Source organism: Plectrocnemia conspersa, unplaced genomic scaffold (genome assembly GCF_051122295.1).
Source record: "Plectrocnemia conspersa isolate PC_06_02 unplaced genomic scaffold, ASM5112229v1 ptg000011l, whole genome shotgun sequence".
NCBI lineage: Eukaryota > Metazoa > Arthropoda > Insecta > Trichoptera > Polycentropodidae > Plectrocnemia > Plectrocnemia conspersa.
Window position 1 is genome coordinate 6906816 of NW_028277175.1, and position 23117 is coordinate 6929932.

Consider the following 23117-nt stretch of genomic DNA (forward strand, 5'->3'; position numbering starts at 1 on the left):
CTTAATTGTAAACATATAAACAATTAAAAATATTTATGAACAGATCGTTTCTATTGGTTTAGTTACAATTTTTCTGTCGCGTGATTTGTATTGTTTTACAGCAAAAGATGTTGTAACGTTTTTTGTATACAATATAAATTAACAAATATGTTCATTAAAAACTATACCTACCATACATATTTTTCTTAGTATATTTCTTTATTTTTCAATCGTGTAATCAGTTTATTAATCGAACCATGCCATTCCAATGACTTATATTTATTTATCCTTATCAGTTGCGCCCAATTGGCGTTATCATATCCGCCGTTGTTTATGTCGTGCCTGTCGTCGTCCTTTGCCTTTGCGTCCATCCGATAAGTTATTCTAATTTTCCAGTTTTACGATTTATAATGTAGTAGCTGGAATAGATATTTTCTTCACGGAAGGCTTAATTTGATGTCGTGGCGCGGTGCCGTAGCTGCCGTGGTACGGGTCACATTTCGAATGCGATTCGGATCGAAATAGACTTAATTAATTTGACGTAGGCAATAAAGGTAAAAAAAGATACACACACACAAATGAAAAACGAAAATACACGACAAAACTATGATTATATTTTCTGGATAATTTTGATCGGTTTCGTATGTTTTTGTCGTGCCTGTCATTTTTCACAACAACGTCACGAACCAATTTACTTTTATAATTTACTATAAAAATTAAATGCAGATACGGCTATATGAAAGGAATGCGGCGTTATTGTTTTTGCTCATATTCATCAAAACTGGGTGGATAAACTTGATTCGTAAAGAAAAACAGTCACGAAAAGGAAAGTCTTTTATTATACTATTGATTGTAAAAATCTACTGTGATTAACAAATCGCAAACTATAACATTAGCCAGTTCTTTTAAAAAAAAATCATATTACGAACTCTAAAATCTGCAACGTAGATTTTGCCCCTGTCTGTTTTTTAAAGAGTAGTTTATTATTTTTGATAAACTACTCAGTAAAAGTAAAGTATTTTCATTATAAATATATAATAATGATCTATACCGACAGGCTTTAGTGGACCATAAACACGATTTTCCCTGTGTCGTCTCTTGAAGGAGATGAAAAATCCCTGAATTTTAAAATTCATGTCGATATAGTCGCTATAGAATTAATAGCATTTTTTCAAAAGCTTTTGACAAAGTTTTTCATGAGCTTCTTCTTTAGAAGTTAAGCATCTTCTGGTTTAGATTACATTACCGGTCAAGTTCTTTTTCTTAGCATTTTTTTGGGGTACTTCGCCAATAAAGTATTGGTGATCCCTGTTCGAACGCCATTCTCAAGTCATCGACAAAAATATTTCTGCTTAAAACACCTCTGCCTAAACTTTAAGACATTGTAATAGGAAGTCATTATACGTAATACGCAATACGAAGGCCAAAGAATATTTTAATTTTGATCTAAAAAAAATGCATCGTTTGTATTAATTTAGTTATATAACTATTTACCCAAACTTGTCCAATTCAAGACGTTAATAAAAAATACATTATGTATACCCTTAAGGTCCGAAAGGAATAAAAACTACAACACAATTCATCTCTGTCAAGTGTCCACTTATTTTCCTTAAGTACCTAGTATACATATATATGTATGTAGATATATATTCTTAACCTCAAAGGAGCTGCTCTTAACATTTTACTATTTCATAAAAAGCTCATATTAAAAATATTATTTTAAGCTGCTCATTAAAATATTTTTTTCTAATTTATTTATATAAAAGTAACCAATACTGGTACAGAGTAGTAATGGTCATATGAATAATAAAAAACAATTATATACCCCTTTTAGCAACACATGTATGATTTATGCTTATAATGGGTTGACCGTTTGTGGGGTCGTTATTAGGGGTCACGCTGCAAGCACAAAGAACCGCGGGGGACAAAAACTGATTCAAAGCTCTTCAGTCAGAAAGAACTGATGAGGGGAACGGATTGACACGAGGGAGAGCTTTCATTTCTTTTCTTCGGCACGTTCGTCAGATGATCATTAAATCTGAATATTTTTTAGTTAAAAATATAATAAAATATTTAGTTGAGATAACATTTTTGACCTTCGGACGTGTCTCTAAAATCTAAGCTCTGAAGAAACGCCTACCTTCGAATCCACTCTCATCACCTGTTGACCTCTTTTAAGACTATTGAGTCACGTCTGAGCTTTTTATCGAATATCTATTGTTATGGGTTATGTATTTTTGGTTGAAAGCTATATATTTTTACTTTAAAAAGCAAATTAATAAATTATTTTATCTCAATTTTTAGACTAGGATAAATACAATAAAAAATATATTTAATACGAAAATTATTTATATATTGATATGTTTTATAAATTTGTTATTAAATTTACCAGATATTCGGAAAGAAATGATATTGAGCTTGTAAAAATGAAAGCTATTTTTTATTAAATAGAAAACACTACTGTTTTCATGTGACATAGCAATGTTTATCAGACAGTTAATTGGAACAACGTTGTTCTTAGATGTGTGTTTAAAATGGGTTGTCTCATTCTTTAATTCTGCCATAAAGTGCCGTGAAAATAAATCATAAATAAGTGTCGTTTACAATAAGAAATAAGCAAAATGGCATCCGTTGTTACTGATGAATCAATTAAAAAATTTAAGAAAAATATATTTAAGATTAATAAATCTAGATTAACTTAAGAATAATGTCAAAAAATTATTAAATGATTTTTGTTATATTAGACTATTGAATACAATGTGCGTGCTAGGTGCTAAAAATAGAGCAGGCGTGAAGAGTTAGTATGTTATGTTAAATTATAAATTAAGGGTCTAGATATGTTATTAGTATCCTAACATATTTTCTCTACATTATTATTCTCCGAATATTTCTTTTAGTGTGTGAATATATTTAACATCCAACGAATGTCTATATTTACGATTAATAATAAATGTATATATTTATGATTAATAACATTTCTGTTACAGTATTTCAGCAGAATATTGATTGTATAAGATTTTTGTTTCATTATTCTGGGTATATACTGTTTTAAACCATTTTAAAATTAAAATATGGTAAAACTTAAGTTTTATAATTCATACTATTAAATATACAATTTTAATGTATTATTTTTGCTGTTAAAAACTATTATTAGTAAAAGTTGTAAAGTGGAATCCCTTAAAGTGTATTTAATTTATATGTATGATGAGATTTCACAAGATTTGTAAAACTCTAACTATATCAATGTATTCAACCATTTAAGAAGTTTGAGATTAAATTTTATAGTAAAACTTTATTTTGAAACTTATACTATTCATTAAATATATGTATTGTGTCTACCGTCGCAACATTACAGGCGTTAACCCAATGCGTTACAATGGTGTAAGCACAATCAAAAACTACTAAAGTGAGGTATGAGCTTGAGACAAATTTCAGTAAATCAGTGACATTTTTATTATTATTTATATACTATCATTACTACTAACAATATATGTATGTCACTTTGTTCTATCAAGCTTTTTATTTTAAGTGTTCATTACGATATCCATCAGTGAGATTAGAAAAATCTAGGAGCCCCTAATTTGTTATGATCGATTGGAATTAAAATTATAAAATAATTACTAATTCTTATCTCCCAGACACGATAGAAATTGTAAAATACTGGAGTCAATTTGGGATACTAACCCTAGTCTTTCAGGTAATATTCGTGCTAGTTTATATATGTACTAAAAATGCATTTATAGCTTTTAAATATTTTCAGCGAATGCTACAAAAAGCTGGTTCAATTTATGTTAATGCATCTTTTGTAAGTGTGCATCAATTTTTTTTTTGGAAAATCTCTCTATATTATTATATAAAAAAAAGTTTAGGCCCGATATATGCGGATTTTTATTTTCCAGAACCTACATTTGTACACAATTATCTCTAAGTAATGTTTTAAAGTATAATTTGCTTAGATTACGAATCAAGGATGCTGAGTAATCTGTGATGTGTGTATTTAGTTACATGCGCGTAGGGGCAAAATAATGGATGAGAAAAATAATTGCTGGCAATGATGACATACTATTATTTTTGCTACTTTACTGCTACCGCCGACTACTATGTTTTAGACAATAATACGAAAATATAAAGCCATAGATGATGATCCCAGCTATGTATGTGTGTATATGTAAAAAATAAATGGCGTCGCCTCTATACAAAGCCGACCCTCGATGTTTCAGCGCTCCAGACGAAAATTAAATTCACCTCCCTTCTCATACTCTTCCCTTTGGTGAGTAGTAATATTATCTACATAAAATTAACGGAAATGATTGGCAGCGTAGAGAAAAATTCAATTTTCTTTAAAAAATATATATGTGTATGTTCATGATACCGTAATGTTTGATTCTAAAAAAATATTATTTTGATCTGGCAAAATTGATTATACAGATTTTTTTATTAAAAACTTATCTATGATCAAAATTGTTTATTAAATCAAGTTTTTAGTAATTAAAATTATTTTTTAATTGGTAAGATATTAGTGTTATAATAATTTAATAAATCATCATATCAAATAATTTAGTCAAGCGCCTTTATATTTAGTTTATGGCACTTCAGGTAGTCGCCTGAAACTATAATCACTAATATTTCGCGACTGCCTCGAATATTTGACAATAGGTAAAGAAAATGTATGTATGTATCTTTGCGTGTTATTCGTAATAAAATATATCTAGTGATATAATAATATATATTCACAAGAGCCAGATATATATATATAGTAGGCTGCTCAAATAATTTGACTATATAAAACTAGTTTCTAAATCATTTAACTAAAATTAATAGTAACAGTATTTAGACGCAATCTTTCTCTATCTACTTTAACAGCTAAAAAACTATTACGAACGAAACATCTACTAGTTTTTATTAAACAAAAAGAACAGATATCTTCTCATAAATATATATGTATATTGAATATGATATACCAAGGATTACTTAAAAATTGTATTCAACAAGTCAAAGATAATAGTAAGAATATATGATTAAATATTATTGTATTATCCATTTGTAAATAATGCAAAAAAGTATTTAAAATCATTTCCAAGTAAGACGTCAGTTGTGGCAAGATTATTAATGTTATATCTGCACGAATTCTTAATAAAGACAAACTTGCCCACTTATTAGATTAATTGAACTCATATTTCAGAGGTTCATATAAAGCAACGCACACTGACTTTACAAGCGTTATATCTTTACATCAGAAATATATAATAAATAATTATTTTGTCGGAATAGCGTAGTCCGTAAAATCTAGATTGGTAACTTAGAGGCCGCGGGCTCGAGCCATGGTAGCTGAATTTTAATTTATAAAAATGCACTATTCATAAAAACCAGAATAGCTGCAAAGTTACAACTATTGATTATAAATCAAAAATATTTTTGCCAATCTTACATTAATGTTCACTTAAATTTATTTTTAAAGATTTCTTACTTACTTAAATATATATAAATATATTCCATAGATATTTAAGAATCAGTGAAAATCGTAAATTTTCTTAATAATATATTTATTGATTTAAATAAAAAAATGTCAATATTTTTTCATGGTGGGGGGTATGTAGGGTATGCTTAAAAGTCGTATTTCAGTGTATTAGCAGTGCATCTTTGGATATAGATATATATGTATATACATGTAAAATATAAAAACGATGGAGTTGGTTGCGGGTATATGTACAAAGTAAATGGTTTACAAAGGCGCAAATTTGACCAAGCCTAGATCCGGTATATGGTAACTTGGGAGCATGAATTTCATTTTTGAAAATAATGCACCTGTATCGGCATATGTTCGGGTTGAACTAAAAAAGGACCAAATAGAGTGAGAGAGAGGGAGAGCGCTCCTAGTGATGGCAAGGGTGAAGCTCTGTGCTCGGAGAGCAAAAGGATATTGATCGGATTCCGTCGCAGCGAGAGGGCGGGAGATCGTGGGGAGGGCGGTCGCCCCGCCCTCGCAACCCCCGCCTTCGGCGCCCCCGTCCGTCCCGCCGGCCATTAGCCGGCTGCACCGCCGGGATGTCGGATGTGAGGGCGTCTGCCGCGACCCGATCCGTTCGCCCCGGGCTCCCGCCGGCCTGATGCAGCCGCAGCCCTAACCGGGAGCCGCCCGCGCCGGGGTGCTTCTGCCCGCTGCCGATCCGTCGACTTCTCCCCTTCTGACCGGAAACGTCGGGGGCGCATTCCCCCGTGACATGTAGAGCCGAGCAAACGATGCTGGACAAGCCAAAAGTGGTACGTTCCCGTCTATCTGTACACCTCCTAGGTCCCAAATTTGGGTCAAGGATCCGCAGAATTTATAATAATTTATACCAATGTAAGGATGCTGTGTGTACGTGAAAGTCATCTGTGAAAGACGCCCACTGTGTGATGTATTTATAATATTTTTAATCAGAAGCAGATGGAGGTAAGACTTTGTTATTTTAAGGCGTTGTGAAAAACAAGCATGTTGGCACATTTCTGCGATGTCTACTATACTTATAAAAAGCTAGTTTTTAATCTGGCTTATAAAAGTTTAGGATTCCATTACATTAACAGAATAAAATTTTAATAAAAAATACCACTCCGTGCTGCCAGAGACACCTGTCGATTTATCAATTTACTATGGACATAAAATAAAAATATATATTTTTCTAATGTTACAGATAAATATCGTGGTTATTATTAAGAAAAAAACTAGTTCGTGCAAAATTGCAATATCTGATTTCAGTTTGGTGTCTCACTACATACTTGGTAGTTGTTGATTGTGTCTACTTCGTTGTAGCACATTTGATTAACCTTTATTTTGTTACAACGGAAAGATTACCAAATATATTATTATTTATAAAGATACATAATTGCATACGATATTATTATAGCTTGAAAGATAAATATTTTTATATAAAGTAATATCATATTGTCAAAATAAAACTTTATTAATTGAAGTCTCGGTTTCTATTGCTTTGAAATTGTTTCTCATTAAAACCGTGTTTAATTAGTTTCGTCTGCAAATGTTTTAATCAAACATCTCGCTAATGAATTCTACTCTCGCTGCATAGGTAAAACTTTTCAGCTCAAATAAATTTATCTCTATTTTAAATATGTATTAAACTTTCCCCGTATAGTCCCTAATAAACCATGATTATAAGTTTTCTCTCTTTATATTACCATTTTTACCCATATAGAGTATCAAATTACTTTTATGGGGTTGTTTCAGATACCGTTCATTGTTTAAAATGTATTGTTTTACATCCTTTGATGTTAAAGACAACGAAATCGTGGGGCGTTTTTATAATACTATACTACATTATCTACTAATATATAAGCAAACTTCATAGTTAATTCATAACGCGTTTTTATATAAAAAAAAACACACAAAAAGTTTCATTAATTATCATGATCATAATAAATCACGTGACGGTTCAAAGTTCACCTTTTAAGCTGGTTTGTCATACCAGAAATTATTTTTTAGAATTGTTCATTATTTTGTAGATGGTAAGTTAGGTTGAATTAATAAATTATTTTTATTGGATTAATAATAGAAAAAAACTACGTGAGTGATATAACATATATTTTCCAATATGCATAATAATTAAATAATTATTTTTTTATCATAAAAATATTATATGATATTTAATGTCAAAGTCAAATTATTGTTTTTTTTATGGAGAATTTTTCTATTCTAAGAAATATTTTAAAAGTCCTCACTTCAGAGAGAATTACAATTGAAACATAAGTCGCTGAGATATTACAATTATTTCTGTTAAAGTAATAACTTCTTAAGAAAAAAATATTAATGTACGTTTTCCATTTTAAAAGTAAATATTTAAAGAGCTTAAAATAAATATTAAATATCGTTGGAATACGTCTCAGAACTTTAGCAAAAATTCAACATTATCAGAATTTTAACACAGATTATTCCAAAAGGAAATTAATTTCATTTCGTGAATAACTAAAGCAACGGCTTTTCTGATCGCATAATTATAAATTCTAATAAAATTTAAAATCTTAAATATTGGAAATTTCCAATAAAATTTTCGACTGTTAGGTTTTTGAAAAGCGCCATAAAAACCAGTAACCAAAATTAATTTTATTTATTGTATTTTATTGGAATATTAGAGGCGTTAGACAAATACTTAATAAGTAATAAGATACAAGCAGGGCTGCCGAGATCGAACCCGGGTTCAGGGAAAACAATGATTCCGGGCCTCATGACAAAAATGGCATTATGTATTTTTTAACATCGTAATATTTCCTGAATAAATAATAATAGGAACGAGTTAACCTTTTCGATGCTACAAATAAATATAAAAATCAGCCGCTGTTATGACATACTTTCTGAAATCATATTTTATGCGAAATATTTAAATTAGGCATTAAAAATTATTAAAAATATCTACTCATAATATTTATTTGATAATTGATCGTGTTTTTTTTGCTGCTCAGTGTTGCCATATAGCGAATTTCCAGAATCGAATAAAGAACATCTAAACCGAATCTTGTCCAATAGGAGAGCGCAAAAAACAATTATCACTTCTCAGAAGGCAAAAATTCACGTCAAAAGCAATAAAATCGTGTAGGCGCCGCCGCAGTGGGAACGCTCGTTACCGAGCGTTCCCACTGCGGCGGCGCCTACACGATTTTATTGCTTTTGACGTGAATTTTTGCCTTCTGAGAAGCGATAATTGTTTTTGCGCTCTCCTATTGACCAAATTTCGGTTTAATTATACTTTGATCAGCCCTTTTATATTAGAAGTCCATGGTAATATCAGAAATGATAGCTATCATATTTTTAAAACATAGTGTAATGTCGAAATGCAGACAAACTATGGAGCAATATGTCAGATGCGATGTCTGTCTGTACTTATTCTTCCGCTTATTTTCCCATGAGAGATGAACTGGCATAGGTCGTATTTCAGACTTGATCTGATAAAAGTTCTAAAACTATAATTAGTTTTAGAACTTTCATTGTAAAATATATATATATGCACGTGATGCTCGATTTCTTTTCCCCCGAAATTCATACGTGAAATTAGGAAAATCTAAGAAAACCTAAACTGTGATGATATTAAATTATTATATTTATATATTAATGATTTTAACAACCATATAATAATAAAATTATTTTTAACAGCATCACTCGAAAAATGAGTACAATAATAAGATTCAAAATTATTTAAACGAAATATAGTTTTGTATTAATACAATATAAAGAATTCCGCGAGCTTTTCGATCAAACCGCAAACTAACTGCGTAACTTTTGACTTATCACCCAACAATTCTCCTACACGTTTATTTGTATAATATAATAGAAAGAAAGTATTCATAAATCATCGATTAGTCGAACATTTGAGTCACGCGAAACCTTCCTTAGCCATCAACCTTTTCCGTAACATATTTCAACAAACCATAAAGCCACGCGCCTGGTGTGTCAAGTGGGAGGCCTCGCACATAGAAATTTTTCGCCGACGACGTCACAAAATTTTATTTTGTGCTTCCTCACGCCATTTTATTTATAAACATGTTCGCGCAGTACTTTGCGTACACCCACCCCCGGACCTTTTGGACCTCCGTCCGACCCTCCTGAAGGATCAACAGGGGGAGACTGGCAAGGTTTGCGGTAATGTCAAGGGTAAAGTATGCCGGCGATAGTAGTGGTAATAGAAAATTTCAGATTGAATTAAAAGTAAACACTGACGATTGTAAAGGTTTCTTTTAATTACTTGGAAAGTTTGGCAAGTTTATACTTTCAAACCTACGTTGATCTTTAATGTCATCTAAATTTAGAATCACCTTTGACATGATTATTTAGCGTAGGAATCTATAAATATTTTTTTTATTTTTTGTTATAAGTATTATAAATAGATTATAACATCACGAATGATTTATTTTAATTCTATTGTAATGCAAATGTCATCTTATTTATCTAAAGGTCGTATATTCCTTATTTTTTTTCATATCTAGAAAATTAGATTAATAATAAATCATAGGAAATGTTATACCATTAATTATAATAGATTACCCCAGATGTTGTGAATGAACGATGCTGAATATTTTCCGTGTCTTTGATAAATCCTGAGATTGTCAAGGTGTCGAAAATAATCTGAGATTAAATAATCTGTAACGTCAACATATAGGTATACGAATTAAACCAGTGGTTTAAATTAGTGGCTGGCTAATGCCGGAAAGACTTGAGTTAAAATCCCATATAGATCATAGTTTCTCAATTTCTGTCGTATCTGGGAGATCGAAGAAAGACAGATTTTTTGCTTAAATTGTCTTAATCTCACAGTGACAGACTCTTCGAAACGTCAGACGCTCACATTGAAGTAAGATCGCGATGGCATCTGTAGCCAGTATTGATAATAAATATATATCTCGAGATAAAAATTTAAAATCTAAATAAATAAATATATATATAAATATATATATATATATATATATATATATATATATATATATATATATATATATATATATATATATATATATATATATATATATATATATATATATATATATATATATATATATATATATATATATATATATATATATATATATATATATATATATATATATATATATATATATATATATATATATATATATATATATATATATATATATATATATATATATATATATGGATTTTTAGAGGTTCGCAAGTATTATAATTTTTGGAATCGATTCATCGCGATTTTCACTTACTTTCTTTCTATATTTCGGCTGCGATGCTCCAGACATGGTCACGAATTATTTGTAACTTCCACTCTGATTCAATAGTTGCCACTCTGGTCCAAGTGTTGGCCGACCAAGAACATATCGACGCTGAACTCTAAACCGTGAAAGTCGCGCTTCAATTAAACGGTTACAGAAAAGAAAATCTAAAGACAACAGAAAAAAAAAAAAAAAAAAAAAAATTATACATGCGAATCCTCCATACGTCCGAGGGGTGACAGAAAAGATCGGTAGAATCTTGACGAAGCACGATATCCAAACTATTTTCCAATCTAAAAACAAAATTGATTCAATGCTTCCAAACGGAAAAGATAGTTTAAAAAATGAATCTCAAGGTGTGTATAAAATCTCGTGTGCAGATTGCGAAAGAATTTTCATTGGACAATCTAATAGATGCATCGCACACCGAAAGAATCAACACAAAAATGCTGTAAAAAAATCAATAGTAATCCTACTCTCAGTTACAAAAATGCTGTAAAAAATTTCAATAGTGATTCTACTCATAGAAGACCATAAAATTGACTACATTAAATAATTATTATGGGTATAGGCTTGCGGCGATTTATGTAAACATCGATATTGTCAGTGTCCTGACGGACTGTATGATATGAAATCGATCGTTAAATCCTATTTATAACGCTATATAAAAAAACATGTGAAATAATCATAAAAACGTCATTCCTCGCTTTATCAGCTAAAAATAACATTTAATTTAATTCTGTAATGGCCGCAAATTAAATTTAAAAAAAAACACGTACACCAAAAATTTTGACAAAAATATCATACATTAGGCTGTTTTGTCTGAAATTTATTCAAATGAAGATCATGTTAAGCAGAATAAAATGAAAGATATGTAATACATAATTTAAGAGAACGTGTAACGTAGAAAAAACGTTGTTTTTTGAAAGATGACTTTTTAGGTTAAATAAATTGTCCCAGTAACTAAATATATCTATTAAATAAAATACATTGCCTAATTAATTACAGTTAAATTGTCAAAAGCATAATAAAATATATAAATATCCTATTATAGTTAACATGTTTTTATATTAAAATATCCTTACCGTTATTAGGCAGCGGGTCTTAAACTATTCCGTGCGACAAAATATTAATATTTTTCTTTATTTGTTTTATACAACAAAAATATTTAATGAAAACAAATGAACCTAACAAATATTTTACAATCGGATCGCTGGCTATCATAAAAAAAACGCATCTTGTGTCTCCTTCACAAAGGTAAAAGCCATAAATATGGTTTTTAAAACTATTAAAAACCATATTTATGTTCTCGTAAAATTACATTTTTCTTAACGAAGTGTGTAAATAAACTATTGACAAAATACAGCCTTTTACAGATATTTACATATACGGATTATATAGTGAATAATGAATTAATATTATAGATAATTGTTTTAAATTCAATGTTAATTAAAGGCGCTGGAAATATTTTAGTGGTGCACTATTAAAAATATTATGTACGCGGAAAATTACTAGCTTTTATATATTTGTCCTAAAAGTAGGTTTAAATGGTAATTAAAATCATCTTCATTAATAAATCTATATACATATTTTTTTTAATATATATTATTTGCTAAAAGCCAGAGATATGTAGTATTTATTTAGAGCAGCATTCATTTAAAGCGATTATCATCATAGTTAAATTATGAACAAGTTTAAAATACTTTTTCTTAAATAAAATAGTATAAAATACGTTTATTTTTATTCCATATTATAGTTATGTTTCAGTAAAACAATGACGCTTATTATCATTGCAAAAATTAAATACTAATCAAATATTACAATTAACACAAAAATAATAAAAATAAAGCAGACATTTCATATGCAAAATTTTGCATTATCTGTACAGTTTAAAATATTGTTGAAATTAATTTAGGCATTATATAATAATTCAACTGTAATTTAGAACTTTTTTCAGTATTCTTATAAAAAAATCCAGCAATAACGTAATAAATTACAAAAATAGAGACTATTTGGCAAATGAAAAATATTTTTTTTCAACTAATAGATAAGTTAACGATTTTTCGATGATATTTATATGATGTATGATATTATAAAATAAAACAATATTATTTTTAAGCGTCATAAAATTTTTTTTAAATGAATTTATATTTATCTTTCAATCAATTGTAAATATAAAGATGTTTTAAGGTGCAAAATACTGCTATTAAAAACAATAAAAATGAAAATAAAGTACCAGTTCACATGTAACATTTCTCTCCATTTTGTACATGGGAATAAATCACTATATTATTTATGGTTCAACATGCACTTTCGTAAGACATACATACTAGACTTTAAAATGTCTATCTCAATATATTATCGAAATATATTATATATCATGTTAAGAATAGCGCGCTTACATAATAATACTAATGCAAAGCCATTAATCAGTATTGCTACACAATTTTTTTTTTATGTATTGAAACCGTAACACCGGTAGTTATACACCTGAGCCACGGATATTAATTCAAATTAATTTTCATACGCCGTGTATTTCGTTATATGAAATTTGCTTTGAAATTTATTAAGGGTATACATATGTATGTATTCATGTATGATATCGTTATTCAATAACTTTGCCCACTTGAAGGAGGCTTCGCCATCTCATTCCGTCCTGAGCTTTACCTTTCCATAGGCTTAATCCCACAATCCGACGCAAATATATCCGCAGCGTAGTTGTGGTCTATTATCCCTTCAATAGTGTTTTAGGCAATTGATTATAAGTCATTCAATTTATATATCTACCGAATCAAATGTATAATATTATCCCGCCCGTTCCACTGTCTATCACAAAAACATTGACAAAATCTCTTGAAACGGATATTGAAAAATCTTTTGACCATGTTAGTTATGGGTTATTTATAATAAAAAATATTTTGAGCTCGGTTGCTTTGCTTAAACTTGATTATTCCTGAGTTATTTAAATAATCGTAAACAAGTTCAACACATCGGAAGTTCCTCAGGGGTTCAACTCACGTTATTTATTAAAGAGTGATTTAGATTCTCTATGCAGATGAGCTTCCTAGTGTCGGAAAGTGCAATAGTATATAATTTTCACGATGATCTCAATTTAATATAAATAAATAAATATTTTTTCTATGATATCAGTAAATGTATAAATAGCACCGCAAACGATTTTATTGCTATCTTTGAACGTTTAAAAATAGTCAAAGGGCCATAACTCGTTGGGTGTATAGCGTGCAACTGAATACTATCATATTTACTACAGTTCTGAAATTCAACCCTGACAAAGGTCCTCGTTTGGAACGACCGACGTCGCTTTTTAATATACTTTGACGTGAACGTGAAATCTGGTTTATTACGTCCCTATAGATAGTTAACGTACATATATATTATATATCATATATACACTTTACATATCAGGATACTCCATTAATTAGACGGGCTTAATATAATAAAATAATATACATATAAAATATATATGTATGTATACTAATTGCCACATAATTTACGGTTCTATATAATTATAATAATAATGATAATTATAATTGCTTGGTATTATTTTAATTAATGGGGTTATGATTATAAAATTAAAAATGAATATTTTTTTAGTTAGTTCATAATAATATAAAGGAACTGAAATATTTTAATATAATTTTTTCGTTAGTAATATAGAAATCAATACTTATTAAAAATTGAAAATACTTATTAAAAATCTACTGACTGTGATTTCTAAATCTAGTAGTTTTTTTGGCAGTAGTATTTTTTTATATTAATTAGGTGATATACTGAATCGTTTATTGAACTCGCTTTTAAAAAATCACGTTAGTAGTCCATGTATTTAAAATCAGTGCATAACTTTATATAAAAATTAAATAATTTAATCTTTGTGGCAATTTTTTTTATTTAAGAATCACAAGTAGCCACATACCCTATACATATTAGTATAAAATAAATATAATGTTGGCTTATTTTTTTCCCTAGAATATTTTTAGGCACCTAATTCTTTAACCGCCTGTCTAACAATAGAGGTTAGATTCCTTACTGCCACTTTTAAATTTAACCCCATACTTGTGAGATATATCTTACAATGTATTTTATTTCTTCTTTTCATATCTTTATGCATAAATTTCGATTAAGTTTATCTTTTTTTACAAATAATAATATTTATGGAAATCTTTGGATTATTTCGTGTTTTTTTATTATTATAATATAAGCAATTTTTTTATGTTTCTTTTTATCCAGATATATTTTATTAATTACTAGCTTTATTACCTGTTATTACAAATTTATATCATACGTATGGCATTGACGTATTGCAGTAGCACGTAGTCGGGCGTTTGCACGTCGCTGTTCAGAATGTTTAACCCCTTGAGTAGTGAGGAAATTTATACATATTTGTTAATTTGTTAGTGTACACAAAATAGTAATTTAATTTTATGTATTCTCACATAATTATTTCTGGGGTTATTTATTTGTTATTATTTTATATTGCATTTATAGTAAATTCTATACATTTTATTGCTTTTTTTGTAATAGTATATTTTAATAATTTAAACACTTTTCTATTAATAAAATTTGTTAATTTATTTTACATATTTATTTGGCCTTTTAGATTTTTTAAATTTAATTTAGAGGCTCCCAATATTTTTATAAAATTATTAGAAAATATTTTTTGTTATGTTCATTTGTTTTGTACTCTCTAATTCAATGGTATTATTTTTTACATAAATAAATATAATATTATCTAGGGTACCTCAAAACAGTGTAAGATCGCCTGCCGTACATGTACGGCGATACTCGATTTTTTTTAAATTTAATTTAGAGGCTCACAAACTTTTTTGTAAAATTATTACAAAATATTTATTGTTATGTTCATTTATTTCGTACTCTCTAATTTAATGGTATTATATTATATAAAAAACATTTACATACATATATGAACATAATATTATCTGGGGTACTATAAAACAGTGAAAGATCTCCCGCCGTACATGTACGGCGAAACTCCTCAAAAGGTTCATTGGCTCATATTGTATTGGCATGCAATTGTCTGTAATACGTCGTTTCTGTTCATCGTTTGAAAGGAGTTTGATTTGACGACAGACACAAACCCATGTATTTTCTGTTTTATAGTATAAATAAACTATTATTACAGCTTTAAATCAATATATGTATGTCACGAAACACGATCTAGCTCTATTCATTTTAATTATTCAGAACGATATTTATCCGTGAGATTAGGAAAGTCTAAGAAAACCTTATCTATGATGATTATAATTATATAATAATTATTTATTCGAATCTCTTAGATATGACAGTAACTAATTGAAAAAATCCAAATGCGATTCAAACCTAGGTATTTCATGTATTAATCATCAAATATACCATGGTTCTATCGTGCTTGTCTAGCATAATTTAAACCATTAACCTTATTATGATTTTAATCTGAAATATATAGTAATAAATCAATATGATTTAGTTAAATAATGCTATAAACGCATGTTGCGTATTTTAAACACATATTCGTTATATATAAAACACAAAAATACTAAATTTAAAACAAGCTTTCTTTTAAGATGAATTCTCAGTATTTTTTATATTTTTTGTAAGATTATATTTTCCAAACCATGGTGAAAAATAAGCTTATTTTGTTATTGAATCAGCTTATTTTCCATCTCTGTTGAAATATTGTATTATGATTAAATTAAATTTATAACTAACACTCAATAATATGTATTCTGCTTTATCTTGACAGACGTAAGCTCATTACTTGAACAGAAGTTTAACAAATATTTTTATATATGAATTGTAATTCCAACTGCGAGAAGTTTTTTTATTTAATTAAAATAATACAAAATTTTACAGCAGGGAATCGATTCCGAAAGCTTATTATAAAGCGAAAAACTTTGATTACACTGTATCGCACATAATATGGAATACATATATGAAATTATAGGTAGTAATGTAGTATATAATAGAACATTTTTAATTATGTTACCTAGTAACAGTTGATAAAAATACGGGATTAAAATAAGTACGACTAAACCAACCTGTTGGTGATTTCTAACAATATTAATACCACAAAAACAACATTCGAACCTCAACGTAAAACAATCTCTTTTTTTTATAACACAAAAACAATTCCTCTCAAATTAAATGAAGCAAAAATATAGAACGAACGTATTATACATTCATGAAATCGCGTTACCAAGGCTTTACAGGAACAACCTTGACCCAATTCGGCGTTTCAGCAGTAAACAACTGATATAGCTCAGTTTTCGGAAAATTTGGCTCTGGACCTCATTGTATTGAACGGAGGAGGCTTAATATGATTTAGCTTCGGTCGCTGAATTAAACTGTGGTTGCCTCCTGTGGCTATTTTCAGGTGGTAAAAATTGAGTATTAATAAAGTGCGGCATTGGATCCTTGGAAGCCATGCGAGGGTCGTGGGTAATGTAGGTCATGGCGATCCCTAGACGATTCCAGCTGTCGGATTAAACTCTCCACTTTGCGGGCTTAATGCGATTTTGTGATTTAAAGATATAAAAAATGACTATATAAACGCAATAAACACAATCTCGGTCTTTTGCGAGCTTGAATATCGCATTGCTATATTAAAACTATATTATGTACTTTGTTCTTTTTCGTTTTTATGTATAATATTTTTGTTCATATTCATTTAAGAGCAGCACATAAGCTTTTTACTGCCTATGTGTTAATTTATATCGTTAGTAGAAATACATACAATCTAGTGATTAAAATGTATTCAGATATGATTTCACTGAAATACCAGTGAAAATATATTTTTACTGTTAATACACATTTACTATAACATATTAAAATAATGCCATACACTGTGTGTATATATTAAATTCAATTGTTAGCAAAAAATAATGATTATAATGTGAAATGGACAAAACGAAAATTGCCAAATTTCTCTGCCAGACGGTGCAGGTGTGTCGCTTATTTATTATTTTATTTTGGCTCACGCTCTTGACCTTAGGTCAGGTGAACGGACAAGGGTCAAGTTGATATTGAACCTCAATTATTTATGTATGTACCTAATGAAACGTGACATCCTAATATGAAAATGCATCTTTGTTGTTACAGCTGCAGATCGAGAATGAGAAGGGCGGATCGGGAGGCGCCCGCTTGAGCGAGGAGCTGTCCGGCGGGTGCGCCCCCGGGGCCGCCGCCCCCTTGCATGGGGCGCGGCGCGCCCCAGAGCCCCCTGCGCCCCCAGCCCCTGCACCTACGCCACCGCCCCGGCTGCCGCTTACGCCTGCAGGTCAGTCCCCTTAGATTGATGATTATAATTTGACCGTGAATACCCTTTTCGTTTGCTCTTTTTTATATTTAGATTAGTTTCAAAGTGACTAATGAGTGTATAGGGTAGGGTAATTTTAAACACATAACGCACATCATAAATTACTTGCTTGCTCTACTAGTCTTTAAAATTCTAAACTATTGGAATTACCAACATATCTCTACTAGTTTTTAAAAAAACCTAGAATGAAGTGGTTAAATAATCATTACTACACACATAAAAACATTTTTCGCAATTCCATTAATTCCAAAATATAATTACACAGCAGCGTGATACTTTGGGTACTAAACTGATATTTATTCTAATAAAAAACCCTGTTATTTTATCAAATTAATCGTTACGAAGTAAATTGAAATTATAATTGAAAAAAATAATTTTAAGGCATATTATATTTTTTATATTCTACTAAAAAGCCGCTTTATTTAAAAAAAACTGGAAGTCTTAATTGGTCTCGCAGTGAGAAGTTTTACTCGTAATTGAAAATTTAATACAGACGTCGAAAAAAGTCCCCTTCAGATGTTCTTAATATTTTTATTGCGTTTTTGTTTATGTATATATATTTTTAAGAGAAATATTGCAGGCTTTAGCCAATGTACTTTTGTACATTAATATATAAGCAACGCTTTGTTCTCTGTTTAATTCATCACTATAATTCTACAATTGTACTTTTTAAACTGTTATATTTTATTAATTTATCACGCATTTTTTTCTAAGCTTCGAATCATTCTAGTTTCTCAAACTTTTTTTCACTAATCGATTTTCTCAAGAATTTTCAAGAAATTTCAAATAATTAAAAAATATATTAAATATATAGTATGTCATTATAACTGTACGTTTATATATGTAGAGTACGCTCGGGATAAGGATGCCGGTTTTTTATTGTGTGCGTGTACATGTATATGAGAGGGAGAAGCGATGTAGCGTGTACTTCGTTGTCTCGCGTTCTCTTTTAAGGACAGTCGCTGATTCGTCAACGCTAGTATTCATCATTAATTTGCAGTGTGGCACAGAAGTTCGATCTTCTCTAGTGATTTATTTTAAATAATTTTGTGTTGATATTGGTTTAACCCATATATGCCCACTGTCCCATTGGTAGGTCACTAAACTCGTGCCACTGTTTTTTATTTATAAATGAAATTTTAAGGGAACAAAATTTTTTGGGCATATCTGGGTTAATTGATATCAAGGCTTCAAATATACACTGTAAGTTATTCGTTCTCTTACCCGTTGATTAAAATATTTTAATTATTTTCCCATTAATCCGTACGTTGTTGGTTTTTTTACACTATTCACTGTAAGGCTTAAAAAAGTTATTATTCTTATTGTTGCGCCAATGATAATTTTTTAATTTATTCAATGGATTCTAATGATTTAATAGAGTCGTCGAGACATTAAGCAATCTGCGAATAATTTCTTTCCTCATTTTATATCTTTTTGCTTTTGAAGAATAGCTGAGGACTTCATTATTTTTTTGACTAGTGAAAGATTTTGAATTTTGCAAACATTTATTTAATGACATCAATATTTGGTTTCTTCGATTATATAATATATTTTTAATTGTCCGTTGAAATTTCCAACTTAGCTCAGATGTATGTATGTTAAGTAAACATATATTTTCTTTTAAAATAAAAAATTAAATATTCTGAGCGAAATTGTTTTGAGCCACACAGTTCATGCACACAATAACTTATCCCGAGCGTACTCTAAATTATCATCACTTTTTCATTTTTGCAATATTTTTTTACTAACATTGTGGGGTGTAAATTATAATCTTCAAAAACTTGAAAAAAATTTTAATAATTTATTATTTATTAAAACATATTAGTAGGTATATTAACACACAGATTTTTTTTAAATTACTTTTTAAAAGCACATCATCTAAAGTGAAAATCGGCAAATTTTCGTTGGAAAATACTTTGTGAAAGTCCTCCAAACATTTTTGCAATCTGCTAATTCCAACGCGGAGCAGCTTATTCTTACCTGATTAATAATTTATTTTTTGTATTACTTAAGCAAATATAAGGCCAATTAGAGTAGTTGAGAAACTCGAAAACAACTTTCTATCATTCCAATACTTTCGACCTCTATTAAAAGCTTCCAGTAAAGCATGCATATGTTCAAACAACTGGCACGGACACTCCCATTAATATGCAGCTTGCAAACAAAAACTCTAAAAACTCTCGATTTAAAATAAATTTTGAGAAATAGTCGAGAAGAAACCACTTATTATACTAAATAATTTTATTAAAACGTTCTTTTGACATCGTTTTTATTATTTATATAATATGCTAATTCCAACGCGGAGCAGTTTGTTCTTATCTAATTATTAAACTATTTTTTTCAATTACTAAGGCAAATATAAGGTAAATGATAGCAGTTCGTAAAGAATTTTCTGCCATTCAAATACTTTCGATCTATATTAAAAGCTCCCAATAAAGCAAGCATATGTCCAAGCATCTGGCACGGACACACCCATTTGTATGCAGCTCACAAAGGCTCTTTTTTTAATATTTTTTTTAAATATATATTTATATCAATTAAAAAGAAAGCTTATTTTGGTTTGGATAACAATATACTGGTCTCTTAATTGCTTTTTACAAGTCAGATGGTTTAGCTTTATTTAATTTGACTTCTGCAATATAAGACCTTTAAGTTTTGCGTACAATTTATAGTATGATCTACTTTTAATAAATACATGCATTTATTAAATGTAGATCATAATATTTAACCTACATTAACAGTGCAATAATTTACAGAGGCCATTCTAAAATAAGAAACATAAACAAAACACATAAAATTCAATCTAAAAATATTATCATACTAAAAAATAATGATATTGCGCGATGCTTTTAGACACATAAAATTATGCACGATAAAAAATACGCTAAAGCTTATATTTTCACGCTTGTATCGATCTCCGCGTTGCGGTGCATTAATTGCATTCGACACGCGAAGCTGCAAATGTTTTAAAAGCAAACCAAAAATTACTAAAATCCTAACGAAATATTATTCTATAATATGCTAAACGCAGCATATCTTTTTTTGCTTTCCTAAATGCAATTTGAGAAGCCTTTTCAGATATTATATTTAAAAAAAAATTAATTTTTTCAAAAATTTTCGGGAAAACAAATGACACGGAAATATTTTTTGAGACCGTTGACGACCTTCAAAGACCCCTGGATAGTATAAATAAATAATGTATAAAAAAGGGCCTACGAATAAACATCGATAAAATAAAATTTATGTTTATAAGCAAGCTTCCCGCGTGATCGTTAAGCTTGCCATTAGACAGAGATGGGATTGAGAGGGTGAAGCATTTCAAATACCTGGATCGTTAGGTAAATGACGAAATGGACCTCAACGAAGAGAAGTCCACATTAAAATCGCTAGAAACATAGTGCTATTTTTAATAATGGAAAAAATTGAAGGTAAAATTGGGTCGGAAGAAAGAAGATGTCTTGGTCGTAGAGAAGTTTGAGTTTAAATATTGTATAGACCGATTTTTTATAACCATTCAAACTGATTTGATATTGGGGTTTGTCTTTTCAGCTTCGTTTCTAAATGTCTTATTGCGACAATTTTGATCGTTCACCACAAGAAAGAAATATAGTTTCGAATTAGTCTTTACCCCCGAAAGTGAGGCCATTAATCACGAGAGTTTGTCGCAAAATTAACCTGAACGCGTTCCTCGTCCTCTTGCTGTTCGCTATTATATTTACACGGGCGCGCCCTGAAACTGGATTCCTGCCACGTATATTTGGCTCGGATATTCCTTCTTTGTTCTTTCGACTGTGACCCTACTGGCCTGAAATTTATTTGTTTTCCGCCCTTGTTTTACCAACGCCATAATTGGCTCGCTTATATGGACTAATTTGTATCATATTGCATTAAAAAAAAATTCACTATTTTTTTTTATTTTCCCGACTCCTGCAGTAAATATTGACACTGGAATCTAAAATCCATTATAAAATATTTTAATATAACAAAAATGAAAATTTATTTGATAAGTTAGATAGATGTGAATAATTTTATGACGCGCTCAATCCCGGCCAGAAAAAAACAACACAGTTTTATATCAGTCGGCTGGACCATTTTAAGAAATAAATTAATATATAAAACAAGTCCGCAGTGACGTCATTCATAGATAGCCCGCAATCACACGCAGATTTATATCACTGAACAAAAGCAAATGATTTCGTGTTGCTAGCAATATTTAGTATTTTTTATGCTGAATCAGACGCAGCTTATGCGCACATGCTTCTTGATTTATTTATCGACAAAATTTGACCTGTTTTATAGTAGCACTACACAACGAGAAACACTAGAATTTATGGATGAATTCAGGATTTAGTTGTGGTCACTTTTTTCGGAACAGTTGAAAGTATATACGTATTTTTTCCGTTCTACTAATCACTGGGAAAAAATAAAAAAAGCTTTACCACTGACATTAAATCGCGATTTGGAAATAAGCTGGAGCACAGGAACAGAAGTTGTCACAGCATTTCAACTAGGATTAGACTAAGGTTCTCAATCGAATTATTCGCCTGATTTTCTACTATATGAATATTCATAAATTATACGTTTATCTCGAATGAAATTTGAAAAAATCTTAGAATGAAACAATTTATATACGTGAGCTGTAACACAGATAATCGTATTCTCTCTCAATATATCCAAGATTTGGTGCTTTATATGCCTTTATTTTGATTCGAAATGTGAGCCAATAAGACGCGTTTTCTCAATAAAAAATGCATTTACGCCTTCAAAAAACATGTTTATAATGTTTATCGGCGGTATCTACTATGACCGAAATTCTCAGAATTAGTTCGTTGAACGTAACAAAACTTTGAAAAGGCCCACTTTTTATTATAGTTTAACGCTTATCTCAAAAACAGGTGTGCGTTGCAAATTTTTTGTGAAGTTATTAATACCATAAAACAGAAAATACCATACTATAAAACATAAAATACATAAAACAAAGTGACATTTGCACATGACATTCTGGCACGTTCAAATTTTATTTATTAAAAACTATTACTTGCTACTGCAATACATGGAAATAAAACCGCTGAAGAAACTA

General features: G+C 29.6%; 1 protein-coding gene across 1 annotated transcript in view; it reads left to right on the plus strand.

The window, feature by feature from the left end:
* Positions 1–6002: 6002 nt before the first annotated feature.
* The window catches only part of LOC148229276 (dual specificity tyrosine-phosphorylation-regulated kinase 2-like), a 60029-nt gene continuing 42914 nt past the window's right edge, over positions 6003–23117 (plus strand). The window contains exons 1-2 of the mRNA XM_088196500.1: positions 6003–6240; positions 17821–17998. Coding sequence (XP_088052626.1) covers positions 6220–6240; positions 17821–17998 — 199 coding nt within the window. The 5' untranslated portion in view covers positions 6003–6219. The remainder of the gene's footprint in view (positions 6241–17820; positions 17999–23117) is intronic.